General features: G+C 40.4%; 1 protein-coding gene across 2 annotated transcripts in view; it reads right to left on the bottom strand.

Annotated features, from left to right (window-relative positions):
• Window positions 1-23,348, bottom strand: part of col14a1a (collagen, type XIV, alpha 1a) — a 112,680-nt gene that overhangs the window by 28,093 nt on the left and 61,239 nt on the right. For both annotated transcript variants that reach the window (XM_053626898.1, XM_053626907.1), the window contains 14 exons: window positions 21,451-21,567; window positions 19,524-19,670; window positions 19,070-19,144; window positions 18,151-18,290; window positions 17,397-17,520; window positions 12,100-12,243; window positions 11,516-11,680; window positions 11,337-11,375; window positions 10,128-10,266; window positions 8,383-8,525; window positions 8,057-8,166; window positions 4,055-4,213; window positions 2,494-2,571; window positions 1,098-1,184 (listed from right to left, as the gene is read on the bottom strand). In XM_053626898.1, the coding sequence (XP_053482873.1) occupies window positions 1,098-1,184; window positions 2,494-2,571; window positions 4,055-4,213; window positions 8,057-8,166; window positions 8,383-8,525; window positions 10,128-10,266; window positions 11,337-11,375; window positions 11,516-11,680; window positions 12,100-12,243; window positions 17,397-17,520; window positions 18,151-18,290; window positions 19,070-19,144; window positions 19,524-19,670; window positions 21,451-21,567 (1,667 nt within the window). The remainder of the gene's footprint in view (window positions 1-1,097; window positions 1,185-2,493; window positions 2,572-4,054; window positions 4,214-8,056; window positions 8,167-8,382; window positions 8,526-10,127; window positions 10,267-11,336; window positions 11,376-11,515; window positions 11,681-12,099; window positions 12,244-17,396; window positions 17,521-18,150; window positions 18,291-19,069; window positions 19,145-19,523; window positions 19,671-21,450; window positions 21,568-23,348) is intronic.

Genomic DNA, 23,348 nt, shown 5'->3' with positions numbered 1-23,348 from the left:
ACCAGATTTTCTTAGTAACTTGTATATAATATCTAGCTACATTATCAAAAGGGAAAGTCAGCTATACTGTAGCTATTTTAATTTAGGAGTAGTTTGCTACTTGACAAGTTATAATTGCACTGTGGCCTTGCTCGAAAGAGGAGTTGTAAAAGCAGCAACTGTGTCTGGTGCAGTGTAAACTCACCCAGCCATCAAAAGGTCAACTCCCACCCTGCTCAGCACCCTGGCTATAGATTACACCACTTACAAGTTCATGCCCTCACTGCTGTAGGCATCTGCCAGTAATTTCACCCCGTTTGCTTCCTCTTCAAGTGTTTGCTTTAATCATAGCCCCAAGGCACTACGGCAGTGTCTTTGGCTCGAGGCTACAAATCAAATGCTTGCGTGAATTTGATTCCTGTACTAGAGGCCCTAGCTTTCAATGCCATGGAAGCTGACAGGGAACTTATGCATGTCTCCACTGAGAAAAAAATGTCTTAAAGACATGTCTGCATGCCAGCAATCTTAATATCAAGACGGCATATTAAAATTTTAATATTAAGAGGTTGGGATGAAATACACAAGCCTCCCAAATGTAATCTGCACCAATGCTACAGTATAGCTGCTTTGACATAGTCTAATAGAAATGATTGATATTGATCTCTCAGTATGAACAGGACAGATGCAACCTAATCAGATTTGATCAATTGATCTCCACCTAATGACTTTTCTCAACACGAGGGATTGTTTACAGCGTGGTCTTTCCATGGCCTTCAAAAGGCATGTGTGCACAGCACTGCGTTCCAAATGAGCTCATTTGTTTAACCTGCCGTACTGAGTTCTTCCTGTACCGTGGGCTAAATTAAGCAATCAGACTATCTACTGCTTGTTACCCAAATCTCACTTACTCTTCTTCACCTAATGACTTTGCTTTTCTGCAGCTCAGTCTATATCTGTTTCCCAACTTCTCAATCACACTTATATGTAGTTCTTCTCTTTTTTGTAACATGCTGCATTTGAAAAAGGAGTATTGGGAATGTGATTGTTGATAATGTTATGTAACAGGCGATGTCTCATAGCCATACATAAGACACAGGAGAAAGGATAGAAAGTCTTACTGGAGGTCCAGTGGGTCCTGGTGGTCCTTTACTGTCCTGTGAGCAGGTGCATGCATGAGGCAGAGCAGGACAGTCTTTCTCTACTCTCTACAACAACAAAAAAAACACAAGAAATCTCTCAAAATAGCTTTCTTCTTTCCTCTTTAAGGTTTCAATATATCTTTAATTGTTAAAGTCGAATCACCAGTATGCATGCAATTCCCTCAAGTCATTAAGTCACAAAACAAGCAGTACAGGGATATTGTTCTTTCTGTCCATCGATCAATAGCCAACCAGCTCTATTTGTCTGATACAAGCCTACGTAATTGGATTATCCGTGAAGCCATGTGTAAAATGAACAGGGCCTGAACTCAGTTCATAGAACCTGTATCAGATTATCAAAAAAAGTAACATTGGGATCTATATCAATTATTGCAAAATGTGATGAAATTTAATCAGCGGTTGACATGAACCACACAATAAATCTATAAGAGTCAAGATATAATAATAAGTACCTTCGTGGGTGACCTAGTGCATGCTTTCATACTGTATGTGTTCTCAGTCTCAAGAGCTTCTCAGTAAACCTGGGCCGCCGGAGCAACAGGGCATTTCATCTGGCACTTTTCAAACTACCAGCACCCAGCACTTCAGGCAATAACAGACAGGTCTGACTCGGTTGAAAAACAAATCAAAACTTCCAGTTCATCTCGGTGGGAGGGACATTTCTCCTAAAGGGGAACGCTTTGGCGCTCACTTGCGCGTAATAATTGTGCGTTGAATCGCTATCGCTAATGTTTCAGTGTTTTAAGTGACACATGCACAAATTTTGTTTTCTAAATTGATTACACCATGGGAATGTTCCTCAAATGACATCCTTTAAATAAAGTAAGGAAGGCTTGCTGGGAAAATGTTTAGCGAAACAGATATTAACTACAGAGACAAACAGCCTATCGCGGAACGTGAACACGTCTTCGGTTTTTAAAACGTATTTAGAATGAGTGCTATCTACCTTTGTGAACTCATTTTTTCAACTACTCGACGTTCATTAAAAGGTGTGTTGTGCCCTGTCATTGTATTATAATCAGAACCCTGGCTTCATACAGCACTAACAGCAAAACACATAGTTGGTCTGTATGTTTTTATAGATAAATGACCTCTTCTCTCGGACAAAAATCTTGCCCCACCATTTTTGGAGTAGTGTTGCCACCCCTGCAGTAAACCAGACTGTAAATAATCATTTAGCTACTGCCAATTAGTTGGCTTACAGATTGTTTATGTTGCTAACTTGACAGCTGGATTGGTTTGTCTTCAAGCTTTCAGTGAAATGGAAAGACAGCATTTTCTTGTTAGGTGGATGGTCGGAAGCTCTGATTGAGTGCTCTACTCTAGCAGAAGGACAGAGCAATTCGATTCTTACCAGGCCTGGGAGCTCACAGCATTTATCTCGACTGGCCCATGACGTACTGCAGACAATATCAAACATTTGAAGCTGAAACTGTGGGCATACAAAGACACATATTATATTCATAACTCATGAAAACAAATACAGTTTTCTGTAAAAAATAACCATGAGCATAACCTAAAGCCACATCAATGTTACATGCTTCTGTCTGTTGAAAATGAAGGTCATGACGATCAAGGTTTATGTTACTACCGGCGGTAATTTTAGGGCAAATTATAGAGCTCCCCTCCCCCCCTCACAGATACTGTCATTACAGCAACAATTATTCTCATCAGCCCCAACCTGCCTTTATTGAAAACATCAATTATACCTACAGTTGAGGTCATAAGTTTACTTTAAAAAAAATAAAAGGGATCATAACATTGTATTTAGATTTTTTTTTGTTTAGTTTTGCCCTGATTAAGCTATTTCTCATAACAGATGTTTACATATAGTCCACAAACACAATGTTTACATATGGCTATATGATGTTGAGATCCATCTTTTCACACTGTGGGACTCGTACACAACTATTACAAAAGATACAAACATTCACTGTTGTTCAAGAAGGCAACACACTAATAGTTATTATTCTGTTTAAACATCTTATTATTTTCATTTAGTACTTCCCTTCAGAAGCTACATAAGATATTTACATATTTCCCAGAAGACAAAATAATAACAATTTACACCGATCATCCTGTTCAAAAGTTTACACCCCCGGTAGTGTATTGCCTCATTATTGAGCATCAGTGAATGTTTGTACCTTATGTAATAGTTGTGTATGAGTCCCTCAGCCATCCTCGGTGTGAAAAGATGGATCTCAACATCATATAGTCACTGATGGAAAGGGGTCAAATATGCAGAAGATGCTGGAAAAGCAAAGAATGTGTAGGACCTGGAGGATTTTTCTGAAGAACAGTGGGCAGTTTAACTGCTCATGAATAACTCTCACAAAACATAAGCACAGTTGTTGATCATCCAGGAAACAACATAGAGTATTAAGAATCAAGCGTACGTAAACTTTTGAACTGGTTCATTTGTATAAATTCAGTTATTATTGTGTCTTTTAGATTATATGTAAACATCTGTTATGCGAAATATCTTATTCAGGGCAGAACTAAATAAAAACAAAATGCAATTTTTATGATCCCTCTTTTTTTTAATTATTAACATTTTGCAGATTCTGCAATGTGTCTGTAAACTTATGACCTCAAGTGTAAATGTCCAAACACACACACACACACACACACACGCACAACACAGTTTGTTATGGAAAAATGCAACCCACAATGTTTTCCACTTGTATTATTAACTCATATTTCATGCTTTAAATTGCCACCTCTAACTCCCTCTCATATGAAAAATAAGAGAATTTCCTTAGAAAGCTCTATCACTTTCAGGAATAAACACAATCCATCTCAATGTATTTTTAACACAAAGGCTGCTCCTCATAATAACCAGTCCATGTGCAATCCTCAAACATCAGCCAGCACATTGTCCCAGATGACTGATATGGCTCTTGTCCATGTCTTACCGATGCCGAGTTGTCCCTGCTGCCACGTGAGCGCACCATTCGGCCCAGAACCTCCATTCCATCTGTGGTGATGTTCCCAGCAGCGCTGATGGGCTTCTCACCCACTATCTTACAGTCGATCACTACCTTCGCAGACGTCTTGCTGATTGCCACATGGAGCTGTGTGACAGAGCAACGAATGTCATTCTTCATACAACACACTGACATTACAGCCTAATCTCTATAGACCAGTATCTGATTACCACAGACAATAACTGTAACTGTTTATGCAAAACACAATTTTGTATAATACTTGCCTGAATTCTTCAGTTAAATGTATTTGTAAATTAAGCTCTAAAGGTATTGTGAGGTTGTTATGCACACGCGCTGAGGATTTAAACTGCGAATGTCGTTATCCAGACCTCAAATATAACTACAGTCAATTCTATTCAGAAGTGACATGGAGTTGCACATGCATGGGTTGGAGTTTGAATAAAAACAGAGGCATGTATCAGTTACATGCAATTTTGTACATGAATTTAAACACATTTTTCTTATGCTTCACACAAGGAACAGTATTAAGCACCTTCTGACAATCTGATGTAATCACAATATGTCATGGTGAAATATAGGAGGTACATTGGACATCGGGGACAGCTCTGTAATTGGGGACATTGCTTATCTCTTGTTTATGGGTCTGCTTTTTCAGAGTGAAGAAGTTGTGGTTATGGATTACCAACAAGTCAAGCACAAACCTAAAGGAAATGAAAAGTAAATCGGAAAAGTAATCTTTTTCTGCACCGCTCCACTTTCTGCCATGTCTCATCTCAGACCTACACTCGCCTGCTACTTTAATACCAGTATACCTGCTCGTTTATGCAATTATCCAATTAGCTGAAGATGGGGGAAAAAAAACATTGCCAGGTCTTTTTCCAATCTTCAATTATTCAGTTGGTTTGTTCAGTCCACTGTAGCCTCAGATTCCAGTTTGTGGCTGACAGGAGTGGAACCCGATGTTGTCTTTTGATGTTGAAGCCCATCCACCACAAGTTTTGATGGTTCGTCCATTCTGAGATGCTTTTCTGCTCGGTTATAAAGCGTGGTTATTTGAGTCAACATAGCCTTCCTTTCTGCTCGAACGAGTCTAGCCATTCTTCTTAGACCTCCCTCATCACCAAGGCATTTTCACTTGCAGAACTGCTGCTCTTTGGAAGATTTTGTTTTTGTTTTTCGTAACAATCTCTAAACAAACTCTAAAGACTGTTGTGTGTGAAAATCTCAGGAGATCAGTGGTTTCTGAAATACTCAAACCAGCCTGTCTGGCACCAAAGAACCACAAGTCACTGAGATCACACCTTTTCCCATTCTGATATTTGATGTGAACATTAACTTTCGAAACTCTTTAGCTGTATCGGCATGATTTTATGCACTGCTCTCCTGGGCTGATTGGATAATTGCATGAATGAGCGGGTGTACAGGCTATTAAATGACAAGAGAGTATATAACGTAGACTGTTATGCTAGTGGTTTTGAATTTATATTATATAGTCATGCATTTAAAATGTGTATTAAGGTCATTTAAGATGATTCAATATGATTATGTCAGTCTACAGAAAACTGCAGTAGTATAGAGCTGAATCAGCTAAACCTTGACCATTACCTAGTAAGTGCTATAATAACTGTATTCTAAAATAACAGACTACCAGTAAAGAAATAGTATAATCTGTTGTTGACTAAAGTTCATGCATGCATGAGGCCACTGAGCCAGAGAATGTCAAATACTAATGGATTTTAGGTCTAAGTCACAATTTTCTCCAATTTTCTCCAATTTTTTGGATGAGTGCATGGATGTACATGTGGCAGAGTGGGTGCAAGGGAGGCAGTGACAAAAAGAGAGAGAGAGAGAGAGAGAGAGAGAGGGAGTAGGACAGAGAAAGAGAGAAAAGATATAGTTGTCAGACTGCTGTGAATAAAGGTGGGTGAATGCAGGCTCATATTCGGCTCATTATGGCGCTGTCACACAGTAACGTCAATTGCTGTGAATAATGGTGTGATACGGCGCGTGAGAAAAAATTCAAACACTTCTTGTGAAGACAGAAAAGAAAGTTAAAACTCGACAAAGGAAAGCCCAAGGACTGCTTCTTCTTCGCGAAAATTTACTCCGACGGCCAGTCAGATACAAGAATAATTAGACACAGCACACCACATGTCTCACCTGGGCTTCATGTGCGAGTGCGAGACATGCGATTTTAATGCACACACTGGTGAGGGTGAGAAGTCAGAGTAGCTCCTTTTTCAGCTCAAGCCCCTGTGGCTCTCACGTCTCCTCTGATCAATCCTGGGGTAATTCTGTTGCCAGTGTGATGCATTGGTCTATTTCACACCACTCGCTTCATCCTTAATGCGCCTGCTTGTGCTCAAATCCCTGCCTCTGCCTCATAAGGATGCAGTGCTTCATTTGTTTGTTTGTGTTCTCGTCCATTTCGAGGCGTTCCCACAGAGGCAGATTCTTGAGCGTGATTCAGAGCTGGCTATGTCTGAAATACTTCAGAGTGCTAGCATCTCAGAAAAGCCATCAGTAGCCTTCTGTTCTTAACAAAACGACATGTTTTACACCGGCCTCCAGAAAAGGTTACTAATACCACATTATTTCCCATCTGAATAAAAAAATTAATAAATAAATTAAAAAAACAATTGAAACGAAAACGATGAAAAGATTCATAACGCAATGAACCGAATGTGTTTTTTGTTCACTGACATGGGAAGAGAAATGATCCAAGCGCTTGTGTCAGCACTTGTTTTCCCGTGTGGAAACCAAATGTGTGAGAGCAGAATGCGTGGAGTGAGAAACAACAAACTCCAACTCAGCAACCGTTCAGCCGAGCCAAACTACACACACACACCAAAACCTTCAATCGGGAGCAGCAAAGCCTCCTCATTCGCCGACCTCTGCTCATGACCGGGATCTCCTCCAAGCCGAGGATTTGTTTAAAAGCTGTCAAAACAAATCGGAGACAAACAAAAGTCTTACCCTTACTCGGCGCTATCGAACGACACAAGTGCTGTGTGAGAAGAACAATTTTGCTTTGTGGAAATCAGTCTCAGCTGCTGCGAGATAAATTCGAAGCTTCGGGCTGCTGCGTTACACTTGACCAGAGTGTGTTTCTTATTAACACTTCTGAACAAAGAAGCCACATGAAGCGCAATAATCTATAGATACATGAAAGTAAAGCAGCAGAATCAAAAATGGGACATGGGGTAATTTATTGCAGAAGCCTGTATTTCTAATGAGTGTCTGTCTTTTGGGGCACAGTATAAGCAAAACTTATACTGTGAAGATGAGGATAAACAAATATACTACACAGTGAGTTATAGCGATGCTGTCATGCAAGTCGAGACGGAATACACTCGGGAGGTAAAAGGAATTACAAACAGAACAGGTTACACACTGAGCCACGGAAAACATTATCCAATCCAGTCGCTCCAAATACAGTAGATATGCAGAATAGGTCATAGTGACAGGCTGCGCTTCATGAACACGAGACAAGACGTCAGCGCTCGAGCTTTTTTCCCGACCTGATAGCGTTTGGTATGTTTGAAAGAACAGAAACTCACAAACAGTAGCTCGAGCTCGGGATCAACCCAGGACACATCATCTCTTGAGTTTCCACTAGTGGCCTATAAAACTACTCGCTAGGTCTTTGTAAAAACAAACCCGTGATACTGAGCCCCTCTGCCAGAATTGATCTTGGCTACAGATTTGAGTACTCGGTGTGAGTACTAGTATGAACATACAATAAGTGAGACTGATGAAAGTGAAGAAGATAACTCGTCCGGAAAAAAAAAAGAAGAATGCTCGGTAGCACTGCAATCAATAAGGGCTTCAAGGAAGCTTCAGATATTACAGAACTCCTTTGGCCATGATGAAAATCTCACCAGTGATGAGCAGTGGAAGGTTGCACTGATTTCCTGTTAAAGTTGTAGCCAATACCCTATAGTATAAAAAAGAAAGAAAGAAACTGACCTTGTGAAAACTGCCGTAAAAGATTTTTCTGATGTCAGGTCCTTCAAAGGTCACTGTCTGGAAATCGCCCTTGTAGTCATAGTTAAAGAATATCAATGTTTTCGCACCATCTGAAAACAAAAATGTCAATGTAAATGTACAAAGAGATTTAAAGTGTAAATCAGTTTCACATGATCCAATTACTGTATTCTTTCTCTTTTGAGGGTGAATATTATTACATTGCCACAACAGGCCGTTGCCTATTGAAAGGGCTATTGGTGTGGTGTTTAAGGACGCTTTTTTAGCGACCGATATGCAAACAGCAGGCCATCAAATACAATACTCACTGTCCAGGATGAGACCCACCAGGGGTTCATTGGCTTTATTGAGAATTTCCCACAATGCAAAGGCCTCCTGAGGAGTTTCTGGCAGGATGCGGAACAGCACTGACACGGTGTAGTCAGAAGGGAGTCCCTCAGGGTGCAGATACCTAACACCAAAACACAAATGACAATTAAAAAAGCATTTTATCTGAACACTGAATTCAGTGTGCACTTTCTGTTGAAACATAAACTCTGTTTTCCACTGGCTCTGTAACTGTACCAACTGTGGTCTGCTACGAAGCACTCGTTAACTGAGCTTCTAATCACAGACTGGCCTAGCTGTGATTGCTGTGAATGATGCTTATGATGTGGCTCTGTGGTGAGTGAGCATTATCGAAGAAGAATACGCTCGATTGTTCAAAGGCACTAAAGCTTTCCACTATAATAACAGCTCAGAAAAGCATAGCCTAATCTAAATGTTACCACTTAGCATGCAAGGAGGGATCTGTTTGAGCTCTCAGGACCAAACTCATCACTGAAGCCCTGAGCTTTCAGGAGCAAGTGATTTTATTTTAAGGCTCGTTTGGTTGTTCTCAGGCCACAGCACTGCTCAGCCACTATAGATGCTAGCCTGGTACAACACTACTGATTTGAACGAGGAAGGGAAATATTACCAACACTACATCTTTCCCGTCAGGTTTGATCCGATTTTTAAGTTTTAATACGGATTTTGACAATATCTGCTAATATACTGATTGTATATTATTGAGATGATGGGTAACCCATTTTGATATGAGATTTGTTTTTTTCCCCACCAAGGTAATGGATGACAAAGGGATTTTACATGTATGCAACCTTATATTTGTACTCTGAGGAAACAGGAAATATTTCACTCCACCTAACCGCCAGCGGTGGTGAGAATCACCCGGATACTTCTTGTGCATATGAGCACACATGGTGAGACCATCAACAAAGTTGCAAAGTGACTGTATGAGGTAAAATTTGACAAATAACATAACCACCTGCTCCTCAAGTACTTTAGTCATTTGAGAGCCAGCATCTGTTCTTGGGTGTTCTGAAGGTGTAGAGGGCTGATGCTGGTCACTGGCATGCTCAGTGGGCTGCAACATATTGAGCTGCCCATGGAAAATATTACATAAAGAATGCATTCAACACTGGCCAGATGTCCATTGTGCTGAAATGAATTTGAACTAGGTGAGATCTGGCTTGCTCTATATGAGCCACCATATGATGATAAGGAGTTGCTGAAGCCCAATTTCCCAGAACCTGGCCTGTCGCCTGCAGTGTGACTCGGTTGCTGAAGGCTGCATGAGTTACTGCTCCTGTTCTCTCTGCCTCTGAGTCTCCATTAGGGTTTTCTCCACCTGGCAGCTGTGCCAAGGGAGATAGGGTCAGGGTGGTGGCAGCTGCTGCTTGGCTTCAGGAATGTTCCCAAAGGCCATGGATTCCCTTTCTTCTTCTTGCCTCGTACAGATCTGGACTTTAAGTGCTTTTACAGCCATTTGGGGCTTCATGGGTAATAGCATGAGTTGGGTTTCCTCATTAACTTGCTAGCATTGCTTTCTATCACTCCAGGGAATTGATAACCATGTGGCCACATTATTATTATTATTTTTTAAAAAGGAGGTCTTTGAAGAAATGTTTTTGTTAGACCAAAGATAATAGTTTTTCCTATTGTTTGAGAGGAAAATGTGTAATGTTTATTGTATATAATCATTTAACCACATGCCAGTAATTCTTGTACATACTTGGTTGGCTGTGAGATCAGAGCATCCTTGTGCAGCCTGTAGCAAGGGAAACTGTTGAAAGTTCCAGGCTCCATGGAAACACCCTGCACATTACTGTAGTCCTTCTCCACCAGCCCAAACATCTCCATCATACGGAAACCTGCAGCACATCAGAGCAACGCTGCTGAACTGAACAGCTCACCTCAACTCAGAGCACCGGAAAGAAAACAAATGAAACAAAAGAAAAGAGGAATCTACTCAGTTTGATTTTTTATTCATGTTTAATCTTATTATGTGGGGGATAATACAATATATAAAGTACATAACGTTGTCATCAAATCTTTCAAGGCTCAGCTCACACTGTGCTAGACAATGATTATTATTATTTTACTCCCAAACGCTGAGAGCACAATAAATGAATCCATGACCACAACACCTTCTTCTCTTTGTCAAATTGCATTTCTTTAGTATAATGCGTTCAAAGTCGTAGAATGAAATCTAAAGTATTAAATCCTTCCTGAGACTTTATAAGAAGTTAATATACCGTAAATGAAATCCATGTTAGAACAAAGCCCATAAAACACTGAACGACTGAAGACTTTTGTTTCAGAAAAGCCAGATGCAAAGAGAAGCAATTCTGATTAATCTGATAGCATGTGCTGACACTGTATTTTGGCTAGAGAGCAAAAAAAATTTGCCTCACAGGAAAAGGAAACATACTCGCAGATTAAGTTATTATACGCTCTAGTTTTGGCACCGTAGGATGTCGGATAAAATAAAACGAACAGTCTCAGTTATGATTGGAATGATTATATAATTGAATATTGAGTAACTGATTCAAATATGTGAATGATTATTACACAAAAAAACAACCATCCATCTTCTGTACCGCTTATCCTACACAGGGTCAGGGGGAGCCTGGGGCCTATCCCAGGGAAACAGGTAGGGGACACCCTGTTTGGGCCCTGCTAACCCTTTGCAGGGCACAATCACACACACACTACAAACAATGTGGAAATGCCAATCAGTCTACAGCACATGTCTTTGAACTGGGGGAGGAAACCAGAGTATCCAGAGAAAACCCTTGAAGAATGGGGAGAACACACAAGCTGAGCGCACATAGGGTGGAGGCAGGATTCGAACCCCAAACCCTGCAGGTGTGAGGTAAATGTGCTAACCACTAAGCCGCCCACCCTACCTACACAAAACATGGGAATTTCATTCACTCACCTGCCAAGGTATTCCCACTCATCAGCAAAGACGGACAAGCTAGAGACAAAAGATTTGAGTTACCATACATAAACACATACTGTTTCAATAAGCAAGAATGACTATGTTTGAAGACTATGTAAACAATTAGCTTGCAATATGGGGTTCTTAATCAAGTATTCCTCCTCAACAAGACTTACTGGCTGTTGCTGCCTCACACACAAATGTTATGAGCTGCTCCTCGATTTTATTGACTGCATCCAGATCGTCTACAAAGAAGACATGTTTCTCGCTGGGCTTGCTTGCAATGTTCACCAGCTCCCCGTAATCCGCGTCAGCAAAGCCAATGGCAAAGATGATGTAACCTAAAGAAAACCACACGTAGGCTCAGCATATGGGACAATATACATGGCAACATACATTTTACACTTTAATGACTCCATAGTACAACTTATTGAGGTCGATTTCATCAGAATTTAATAATAAGTTATGCTTACTACTGTACACTGTACTGTTTTTCAGGCCCCATATTTATTAGTTTTATAGCAATACACAACTGTAAAATGTATTATAAACCATTTTTATGGACCTAAACACAAATATCTCTGTACTATAAATATGACAATAAAAAGTTTCACGATGTCATTAGAGAAACTGCGCTGTTATAATGTTTCAGTTGTTTATTTTGTTGTTGTTTTTTTCAATTCCAATGCGACCAGAGCAAAATATAAAAATATAAACCCCCTGTGTTAGTGATGAATGCGTTCGCTGTAGCGTCCCTCACCCTCCGTCTGTAGGTCTTTGGAGATCTTATTAACGTCGTCCTGTGAGCGGCCATCTGTGAGCACCACCAGGACTTTGGGAATTCCCCTCCTCACACCAGCCTCTTCTGTAAAGATGCTCTCCTTCACATGCTTAATGGCTCGACCTGACCACACATCACAAATCACAGGTATAAGGGCCTGAAGCCAGGAAGCACAATTTACAACAGGTCTGGCTGCAAAGTGACAGACTATACTTAGGCTAGAGTTACATCAGCTTTATGTGTGACTGCTCAAAGGGGAGCGATGTGTCAAAATGTCATGCACCCAGCTCCAGAAAGAGAAGCCAGAGATTTTAAAGGGAATGGGGTGAGGAAAAAAAGCCCCCAAACTAAAATGTGGTCTCTTTGGAAACACTTAACGATAAGCTTATAATCATTTTAGAGCAATGGTTTGGCTAAAAATGAAGGGTAGATCGGTTTGGTTGAGTATTGTGGAAATGTCATGCTTAAATTATCACACAACTATTCTTGACAGGTTGAAATGATGAAATGTAATATACTGATAAGTTTTAAGTGACATGTTTTGGCATGAGTGCTATGTGCGATTCCTGTCTGAAATCTCTCGCTCGCTCTCTTTCATTATTTACTATACAGAGACTCTTCTGTGTAGAGCATCGGAAATGTAATGTCGTACAGAATAAAAACAGGAATTTGGTCATGCGTCGTTGGCATCCTTACTAAGTGTAATGCTTGCACTGAGTGATACCAAACTAAGTTGTGGAAAAGAAAGTCGTTCCAGGTTCCAGATCCTGCTATTTCTGCTGTTAGCTATGGCAGATAAGCTTCCTTTACATTTTAGCTACATTAACCCTTTTGCAAAGCTAACAATGTAGCAAACTTCCCAAACTATTGCTGTATCTCAGCTGGCCTACTTATACTATGCACTAAAATATGTACTCTTTTTGGGAAGAAAAAGTACATACGTTTGAGCATGTAGAGAAAGAGTATGCAAGTACTGGGACATACTGGCATGCCATGTAAAAGTAGAGAAGGTTGTTGCCTAGTTACACACACTTTCACTGTAAACAAACTCCTTGTTTCATTTCAGCTTTTCTTACATAATTTAATTTACCCTTGTTTCGTTTTTTCCCACATTTGAATTCAGCGAATAAAACCGTCCTCCTCCCTCGCACAAAAAAAAGTGTCCACGGGTCCAAACGTTGAACATTGACTGTATATAGTAGAGCATCCATATACCTTTGGGATACTCATTTCAACATACTACAATTTCGGACATACTAATCCTAATCTCGGATACTATTTAAGGCAGAATAGTAGGCGTATTGGGATGTCTATGTTAGTCAACTATATTTGGGGTAGTTGGAAAGTTTATGTATTATATAAATAATATTTATCATTATTTATGGATCGTGCCCTAGTGTGCTTGTTTAATGTAAACTGACTGTCATTAGCTTGCATTTTGCTGTTGTCTTCTACAAGTTTTATTGATGGTTACTATTTCTGAGGCAGGCAATGCATTTAACTCGGACAAAAATGAACTGCTCTTTTAAGGTCATTTTTTTTTATCATGATAGAAAGCCAGTCATTACTAATGACAGACCCAAGCAGTGCTCGGTAACTAGCTCTCTTGCGCACCAGGTTCCCTATTATCAAATATACAGCCCAGAGACAGGAAATAACACTATTCTCTGCCATTCTGCCTCAATTCTTTCGATACTCTCTAAAGTTAGCCCGAATCTGGAGGCACTAGTACAGCCTTCCTCATGGTTGCCAAGCTGTGAAAAGTCACATTACACTGATAAACTGGGACAAAATGTAGGAGCCCCTGTGGCTATGCCAGGCTGATTCTGTCGCACTCTCCTAATTAATTATAGATGCTGTCAGAATGAGAGAAATAACAGGAGGAGGAGACAAACTGCAGCACTTTGGGACATTGGAATAATATCAGTTTAAAAAGTAACGCCAGAAGAAAAGCTAGAAAAGCGAGCTGTCACTTTGATTCGGTGTAAGTCGAATGCAGCTCTTTGAGCCATGTGTGAGAGTCTGAGCGGCTGATCTGGTCATTAATCATGTGAAACGGCGAGTGTTGTCTTTTAGGTAGTGTTTGAAAAGGTTTAGTTAACTGGCTTACGAGTCAAATACAAACATTTTTAGTGCAGATAATTATCATTCTTTGTTGATTTGTGGAGCCTCTCACTTGTTTCTCTGTATCAGGAGGCACTAATCTAATCTCTCTAATGTGGAACACTGGGATTTCTACCTTAATATCCTTTACTTCTGTATTTCAATCTATAAACAGCCTGAGGATTACCTCTAATGCTTCCACACCCACAAAATCAATCTTATACTGGCCTGCAAATGAGCAGGCTGACTAAGCTGAAAGAAATGAAGGAAAAAAAAGTGCATAATCGTACTGTCACTGGATCATCTATCTCTGCAACTAACCTGAGAAATATCCAACAGGGCCCAGCAGGCACTCATAGCATCTGACCTACTGTGTGTCAGCCTATCACCAAGTAAAACATCTCTCAGTGGGGGAGGGGTTTATATGCATGTTTGTACATGGGTGATGGAGGGCAAGCAGGTGCATGAAGAGATTTTTTTTTTTTATTTAAAGCCCCTGACAACACAAATTCAAATGTTAAAAGAAACACTTACATACTAAAGAGCTGTCATTCAAGTAATATTGATCGGTTAATACAATTTAATTAAACAAAAAAGCGTATAGGCGTGCCATACTGTCATACGATCTCATAGTGATTGACAGTGCATCTCCCCAGCAATGTAAAGAAGTGCTAGTAGTAGAAAAGTGTGCAGGAATGATAGAGAGGAGTGCTTGTTTTTTTTTTGTTTTTTTACGCAAGCGTGTGTGTCGGTGTATTTCTAGCACTGCAGCGCTCAAGGAAAGCTTCCTTATATCTTCTTCTTCCTTCTAGCTTGTTAAAAAAAAAGCTGCACTGATCAGCAAAGCATGGCACTGCAACGTGCAGAAGCAGCGCACTGATCGCGTCTGGTTTAATAAAATAGATTAAACTGAGCTTCACCGTCCTGTGATTTAACTGCCTACTATCACGCAGCAGTGAGTGGCTTATTAACTGTGAGTTTTGCTGGTGAAGCTCAGCAAGATCCGATTAACTCATATTTTATTCTTAAAAAACATGAAAAACAGTGTTAGTCTTGGCTTTTCAGTTTGCCAAAGTGTAATTAATGATTTTGTGTTTTTAAATGTGTTAATTGGATTTTTTTTTTTTTTTTAAAACAGCTTGCCTGCCTTTTTTTTTTTTTTTTTTTTTTTTTTACAGTTCTGGGTGTAACTCTATCAGCCATGCTTCTAATTCCCATACCTTTCACTAAATGCCCAGTAGAGTTACTCACCATTGCCACACAAAAACAATTACAATAATACATACACTCACTGAACACTTTATTAGGAACACCTGTACCCCTGCTCATTCATTCAGTTATCCAATCACCCAATCATATGGCAGCAGTGCAGTGCAAAAAATCATGCAGATACGGACCAGCAGCTTCAGGTAAAATTCACATCAACCATCAGAATGGGGGAAAAAAGTGATCTCTGTGATTTTGACTGTGGTATGATTATTGGTGCTAGACGGGCTGGTTTGAGTATTTCTATAGCTGCTGATCTCCTGGGATTTTCACACACAATAGTCTCTAGAGTTTACTCAGAAAGGTGCAATAAAGAAAAAACATCCAGTGAGCAGCAGTTCTTCAGACAGAAACCCCCTGTTGATGAGAGAGGTCAATGGAGAATGGCCAGACTGGTTCCAGCTGACAGAAAGGTTACAGTAACTCAGATAAACGCTCTGTACAATTGTGGTGAGCACAAAAGCGTCTCAGAATGCACAACACGTCGAACTTTGAGGCGGATGGGCTACAACAGCAGAAGACTATGTTGGGTTAAACTTCTCTCAGCCAAGATCAGAAAGCTGAGGCTGCAGTGGGTACAGACTCACCAAAACTGGACAGTTGAAGACTGGAAAAACGTAGCCTGGTCTGGTGAATCTCCATTTCTACTGAGGCACACAGAGGTTAGGCTCAGAATTTGGCACCAAGAGCATCAATCCATGAACCCAACCTGCCTTGTGTCAACAGTCCAGGCTGGTGGAGGTGGTGTAATGGTGTGGGGAATGTTTCCTTGGCAGACTTTTGGCCCGTTAATACCAATCATTGCTTGAATGCCACAATGTTTTTGAATATTGATGCTGACTATGTGCATCCCTTCATGGCCACAATTTACCATCTTCTAATGGCTATTTCCAGCATGATAATGCAGCATGTCACAAAGTAAAAGTCGTCTCAAACTGGTATCATGAACATGCCGATGAGTTTAGTGTCCTTCAGTGTTCTTCCCAGTCACCGGATCTGAATCCAGTAGAACAGCTTTGGGATGAGGTAGAACAGGAGATTCACAGTATGAAAATGCAGCTGAAAAATCTGCAGGAAGTGCATGATGCAATCATGTCAACATGGACATCCATCTTGTATAATCCATGCCACAAAGAATTGAGGCTGTTTTGAGAGCAACAGAAGGCTCTGTCCGGTATTAGTATAGTGTTCCAAATAAAGTACTCAGTGAGATATATACATCTGTTTATAATACGGTAAAAAAAAAATACATGTAGTTTTGCTCACTCTCAGGCATAAGGAGGCTGAGTAAGCAGGAAAGCTTCTGTGCTTGGGGTATGCTGACGTAACCAGACGGTTAATTCTGGGAACTTTGGTGGCAATAATGTCCCGTGTACCAAATAATACTCCCTCCCAAATCAAAACCAGAAGAAAAGGACAGAAAAAAGAAATTTAGAAATATTTCTTTTCTAGTCTGGGTAAATTTACCACATAAGCTATAAATAACAGTAAAAAGTAAATTATGAAAATGAGTTAACGGGGGCTCTTGAAGAACATGACTAAAGCAAAGCGATGCCATATAATGGCTTCAAATCTTTAAAACATGTATCACTAATGTATATGTTTCCATTCTGATTGTCATATAGGATAACTGTCACAAGAAGTCATTCCAGGCCATCCAAATATTACACATAGTATTACCATGTAAGGAGATCCTACTAGAACTTTCCACGCTCATCTGCATGTGCTTATAATTATGAAAGCAACCCAAAATTCCCCAAATCCTTATTCCCATTCAAAGCGTCATGTCCCCTTTCAGAATTCTTGAATGCAGACAAACTCTCATTCTTGTGCTCCTCGAGTGCACCTGTTTCCTCCCCTTAAATCACTGTGAGGAAGAAGCCAGCTCTCCGGGGGCATATACGCGCCTGTTTTGGTGTTTCCTCCCTTATAGGTGATGCGCTGCACAGCGTCCAGCAAAGACTCCTTGTCCCTGTAGGAGCTGAGCTTGAACTCAGTCCTGGCATCATCACTGAACTGAACGATGGCCACCTGTCAAAGAGAAAATTAGGAGCGTTTATCATGCCTGTGGTCTTGGATTTGTGCTATGCTGAATTTGGTGTGAGCCAAGCTAAACCCAAAAATCTTTTCTGACCTTGAAATGGAAAGCTCCAGTGTACTATTTCCCACAATGCTCTGCTGTTTTTATGTATAAGATTGACTAGTGTGTTTGAGTATGAGTGGCTCTGGCAGCATTCTGATCTTTTCATCGATTCTATTTTGTTTTATAGGCTTTTTTTGATTGATTGATGTGGTGTTTTCCTTGTAGCACATCCACGACTTGCTGCAGTGTACCCTGATGAGGTCGGTGAGCCATGATGGATATCTTTTGGCTCTGGCCTACTGTGTCTAGACTGGTGGTATTTTTATTTAATGCTTTCCCTCTGGACTGGGCTAAACATTCGCCAGTGTAGTCTTTACAGTCTGCCCAAAAATAGCCTTTCCTACGATGCTTTGGGTAAATGAACCCGAGCTACTACACTATATAGAAACAGAGTTATGTTTGCTTTAATACTGTAAGCTGAACAGAGCTCAGTATTGAAATATCGATTGTGGATTTTGGTTGTATATGTGTCATTACAGTTGGTGTAATGAGAATGATCTGCATGTTCCCCAGCACACCTGTGTTCCTTCAGGACCAATGATATCCAAAGCGCCAGTGGTGCTGTATAGGAAGCGGATGATCTTCTGGAAGTTGTCATCTCCTATGCTCCAGGAGCCGTCTACCAAGAACACCAGCTCTGCTTTGGCTGCTTTACAAACTGAGAGAGGAAAAGGAGTGGAGAGAGTAGGCGTGGGGGTGTGAGTGAAATTTCACAGAGATGGAAATGTCATTATTTTATAGATGTTGCAATACAAAAGATGACAACCCCCCCCCCCCCACCCCAGAGACTTGGGTCTCTGACAAGACCTCTATTACCACGGGCCAGATAACACTAAGCTGCTAATTAATTCCTAGCTACCTTGTTCCTCTCTTTTTTTGCCTGAGTGTTGTTGCCTTCACAGCATTTAATGTTAAACATATTTCCTAGGATCAGCGGGGTGATGGAGAACACCCTGGGGAATGCACTTAGCCATGAGATATATGGGCACATCAATTTCCTATGGGCAGAGTGCTGTGTTTAGCTTTTTTGAGTCATTATTTTTCTTTGGGATAAAAGTCCAATTTAGGACATTAAAACACTGATAGCGAGAGAGACGAAAAGTTTCCTTGCACAGAAAAATCCTCAATCAAATGAGACAATGTAAGTGTTCGTTGTTAATTCAACCCTAGGAATCTCACTGAGGTTAATGAAGAGTAAAGTTGTATATATCTGTCTGTGCCACTTGTGTGATTTGTTTTCAGCATACTTCTCGAATTATGTGGTTCAAAGACATAGAAAAGGTTAGCTGTCAGATCAGAAATGCATTAGTGAAAGGTCATACAGCTCATAGGGACAAAGCAGACTAACATAAAACAAAACTGGTCAGTGAAAATTCTACAAATTCCCCCATTCACCACCCATTCGTTATGTTTTTCTCTCTTTTCCTCCCTTGTTACCTTCTTTAGCTGGTGGGATGGTGGGAATCAGGGCGGTGGTGGGAGGTGGAGTCGGTGGCTGGGTTGGAGCTGGAACTATACATGAAAAAAGAACAAAACAAATCACACAATATCTCAACACAAAACCGGTTGTGTGACTTCACATCTAAGAACGGATGCATTGCTCTATTCGGGGCTGGTTCAATCTGATTCCCAGACAGTGACAGAGAGTGTGCAGACAGAGTGCAGCTCTGTTTACCTCGTTGGCTAGGAAGTAGTCTGAATCATTGACCTGTTACTGCTGCCACTCACTGACACACAGATATGTGTGTTGGGAGAAAGTAGAGAACTGCTGAAACACTGCAGCTGTCCAAAGAGCTGAGAGGAATTCTACTACGTCTATAGAGTCAACTTTTAACTCGCTAGCTTTACCCGATTTGAAAGTGAATCATCTCAGTGACAGTGAGTCATTTACGTGTGGTGTCCACGATGGTGACGGCAGGGCCCTCCATGCTCTGTAGCTGTGTGTAGACGCTGATCTTGTACTGCGTGTTAGGCGACAGGTTGAAGAAACACTGCCTGGAGGCTCCACCACTTACACTGTGCTCCTCTCGGTGGCCATCTGCAAGTGAAACGTAACATGAGGTGAGGGGAGAAGACTTACATTGAGGAGTGTTGCTCACTTGACACAACACTCTGAGTTCAGCTATATCCTAATTGGAACAAAACCGAATCCACTTTCCAAAATTAGCTGGAGCAGGTGGCTAAATCCTGCAGGGTGGCACATCCTCAGCAAGACAATAAAACACAATTCACCGCAGGCCTGTGCTTTAACCTTTCTCTACTACAAAAGCAAAACAAGTCCAGCGCAGTTACGGTCACTCCTGTGTCATCTCCTGACTTCTATCCTACGGTATGAAAAACATTGTGAATAAATCAGATATGAGAAAATTGTGTATGGTCAGAGTCAAGACATGGAAGGATAGAAGACAGGAGGTCTAATAGCTGCTATTCATCACCTTCGTCGCCTAACTAGAGTCAGAGAAAATGAAAAATGCACCAGGTTCATATTATTCAGATGGGTCAGTGAGGTCAAGGAAAAGTGAATTGGATGCAAGATTCTATCCCTTCTTAGTACACATGCCTAAATCACGCGTTCCCTTCCTCTCCTTCTGTGTAGCCGTCCCTCTGTCCTCTCTCCTTTCCTACTAAAATCAATGTCAAAGCGTTTACTTCACACATCTTCATTTTCCTGTCATGCCGTTGACTAATCAAACTAGAAACAATACTGTGCACTACAATATAATCTTGGATACAGAAAAACACAGAACTCTTCCAATTTTTTTTTTTTTCTTCGTTCTTTTCCCAAAAGCTTATCTGCAGCTTCTGTCTCTGGACTCCAGCCTACATTAAAATTTATAGAGCTCTACGAGGGCACTTGTTCATTTTCTGCCTTTCTTCACATGACACCGATAACAATGCAACCCTGAATAATCATAATCCGCTAACAAGTCTGATCAAATATGCTTTCAATCAGATTTGTTAGCTGTGTTCTGAGCTTCTCAAACAATGGGATGTGATGTTTCTTTATTCAAAGCTTGGAGTAAAACAATTCAAGGGTTTGGCAAGACTTGGTGCAGTTGTTTCAACAAATTGCACTTCGTACTCCAGTCACATTTCTGAACAGAAGCTTCCTCTCCGTTCTCACATAAGTACAAAGTCCTCAGCTCAACATTTTATTTATAAGGCGTGTGGATGAAACAAGCTAGGTGTAGCCCCATAAAGTAAACTGCTAACCTTCAGTCCTTGGTTGTTTATTGACTTTCAGTACACGGAAGCACCGAAATGCATATACATCAATATTACTCGTTACATCGTGGGTTTTTTTTTCCCCTGAAGCTCGGTTTAGAACGTTTATCTGATTGTAAATTATACATTAGACTCCTACAGGGCACCTGCACAAGAGACCATCTAAGAGATTCAGTTCTGAAGAATCCCGGATTTCGAACAATTCATTCATAATGTCATTACACACAGTGCAGAAGCTGGATCTGGTTTCAATAGGGCCACTGTGCTGAAATCTCCTGTGCTGTGAGTCCTGAATGTCAAACGAAATGGCGGATTTACAAGACTTCAGAGGAGCAGAAAGGCTAGGGCTTCAGGGATAGGGGGAAAAAAAATTAAATGTATTAAATGAGAGCAGTGCTGTTTCAAATCAGAACTTAAGTCCTGTCAGAGCACTGCCATCAAAGAACATAGAAGGAGCACAATGACTACGCTAGAAAGAGTCAAAGCGTATCCGATTCTTTCAAATCTACACACTATGGTTAGAATTGAACATGGCAGTGTTTGCCTTTGATGAAATCTGTTTGAATGTGTGCGTGTGTGTGTGTATGACTCACTGCGCAGGGACTCTATGATGACCCTGTAGAGGGAGGCCTGGCTGACAGGCTGCCACTGTGCACACATGCTGTTCATCTGCACCTGGTATGTTCTGAGCCCACTGACTCCCAGAAACACTGCAACACACACACACACACACACACACACACACACACACACACACATACCAAAAATCATCAGGACACAAAGTGTACTTTTCAAACATAGTACCACTTCCTACATATTTGAATCAAAATTCTATAGACCAGGTCTGTAAATAATAACCCTGGACAGTGAGTGTACTGTACAGCTCATGTTGGAATCATTTCTATACCTGATTCAACTCATCAACTCCAGTGAGGTCCAAAAGTCTGAGACCACTATAAAAATCTCGGGGGGGGGGATTCATTTACAATCAGAAATAAACAAAAGGTTGTAGAATTCTGAACTATTTAAAACAAAGAAAACAACTGTTCATTATCTTAAATATTTAATATCCAAGATTATGCACGATTTCTACGACTCTATTTACCATGTTTAACCATGTTATCTGCTTTGTACAAAATGCCAGATTTTCTTCATGCCTAATGTGTTCTATTGAAGCCTGTGACACTCCAATGGATTTGATCTGAAATGGATGATAAGGTTTTGCACAAACTTGTGGAGTCCATGCCAGCTCGAGTGCACACGTTAAAGCATAAACGGGGACTGTGGGAATACACATTTAAAATCATGGTAACTGAAGCGATCATCTTTTGTCTGTGTGTCTGTTGTCTCTTGGTGCCCCGTTCCATTCTTTGAATTGGTCGCCATTGTTCATGATCATCAATACCTGACTTAAGTGTAAATGCAATGCTCTAGATGCGGACTTTTCTTTATCTCTACGATACTGAAGTTGTCTGAGTTGTATAGTTATGCTGATTGGATTAGGACTGGTGAAACTCCAGAGCCTGGGGCGAGTTCCTATGTGTTTATTTCCTTTGCATACATTGTTTAAGGTTTAACCTGAGTGCTTTGTCTCCAGCTCTAAGAACTGCTCCTTAAAATGTATATAAAACTTTATAATGTATAGCTCATTGCTTTAGACTTGATGACTGCAGCGCAAAACAGCACGTTCTGATCTGTAGACTGATGCTCCTGATGTTCTAGAATAAAGAATCCTGCTGGAGCTTTACCCGAGTCTCCTGGTCTTCGCTTCTGAGTTTCCAACGGGACGTACCAAGCAACCTGAAATTCATGTAAATATTTCAAAGATTCTACGTTTCATCCAACTTGTTGTCGATATTATATCAAGCTATTTATGAGCTGTGACTGTGTCGATATATTTGAATGGTGTACGTCAATCTTGACCCTTTACTGCATGGTGTTGCCATATGGCAACAATAAAGTTATTTCCATTTTTTAATAGGCAATTATACAAAACTACTATTTTCATATGTAACTGGAAAAAGCGGGCTTTAACGTTGACATAACCCAAAAAAAATGCCATCTCATACTTTATGATATTTTCCATCATTGCACACTGTTGCCAAATGGCAACAATTTACCAACTACCTCCTGAGAAAACTTTCACATTTTTTAAAATATATTTTTATTACTTGAACTAATTCAAGTAATAAAAATCGATAAAAACACATTTCCGATGTAAATGTAATAATTCAGGCAGTAGAGCGTTAACATTCAACTCTTTTGTTTGTCTTTAATGTAATAAATCAAAATATATATAAAAATATTATAATCTGCACATCAGAAACACTCTGTAGCTGTTTATGACTGTTCCAAATGCTTATCTGTGGGTGGTTAACACAACACAGCTGATTTTCTACAGTACATATCATCATTCAGATTCAATATTTAACCAGTCAAAACGTCAAATTAATACACTGCTCAATTTGTTTGATCACATTTTATTGGCTAC

Source organism: Ictalurus furcatus, chromosome 1 (assembly GCF_023375685.1).
Source record: "Ictalurus furcatus strain D&B chromosome 1, Billie_1.0, whole genome shotgun sequence".
NCBI classification, from domain to species: Eukaryota; Metazoa; Chordata; class Actinopteri; order Siluriformes; family Ictaluridae; genus Ictalurus; species Ictalurus furcatus.
The sequence above is the reverse complement of the archived record's forward strand: the minus strand, read 5'-3'. Positions and strand labels throughout refer to the sequence as shown.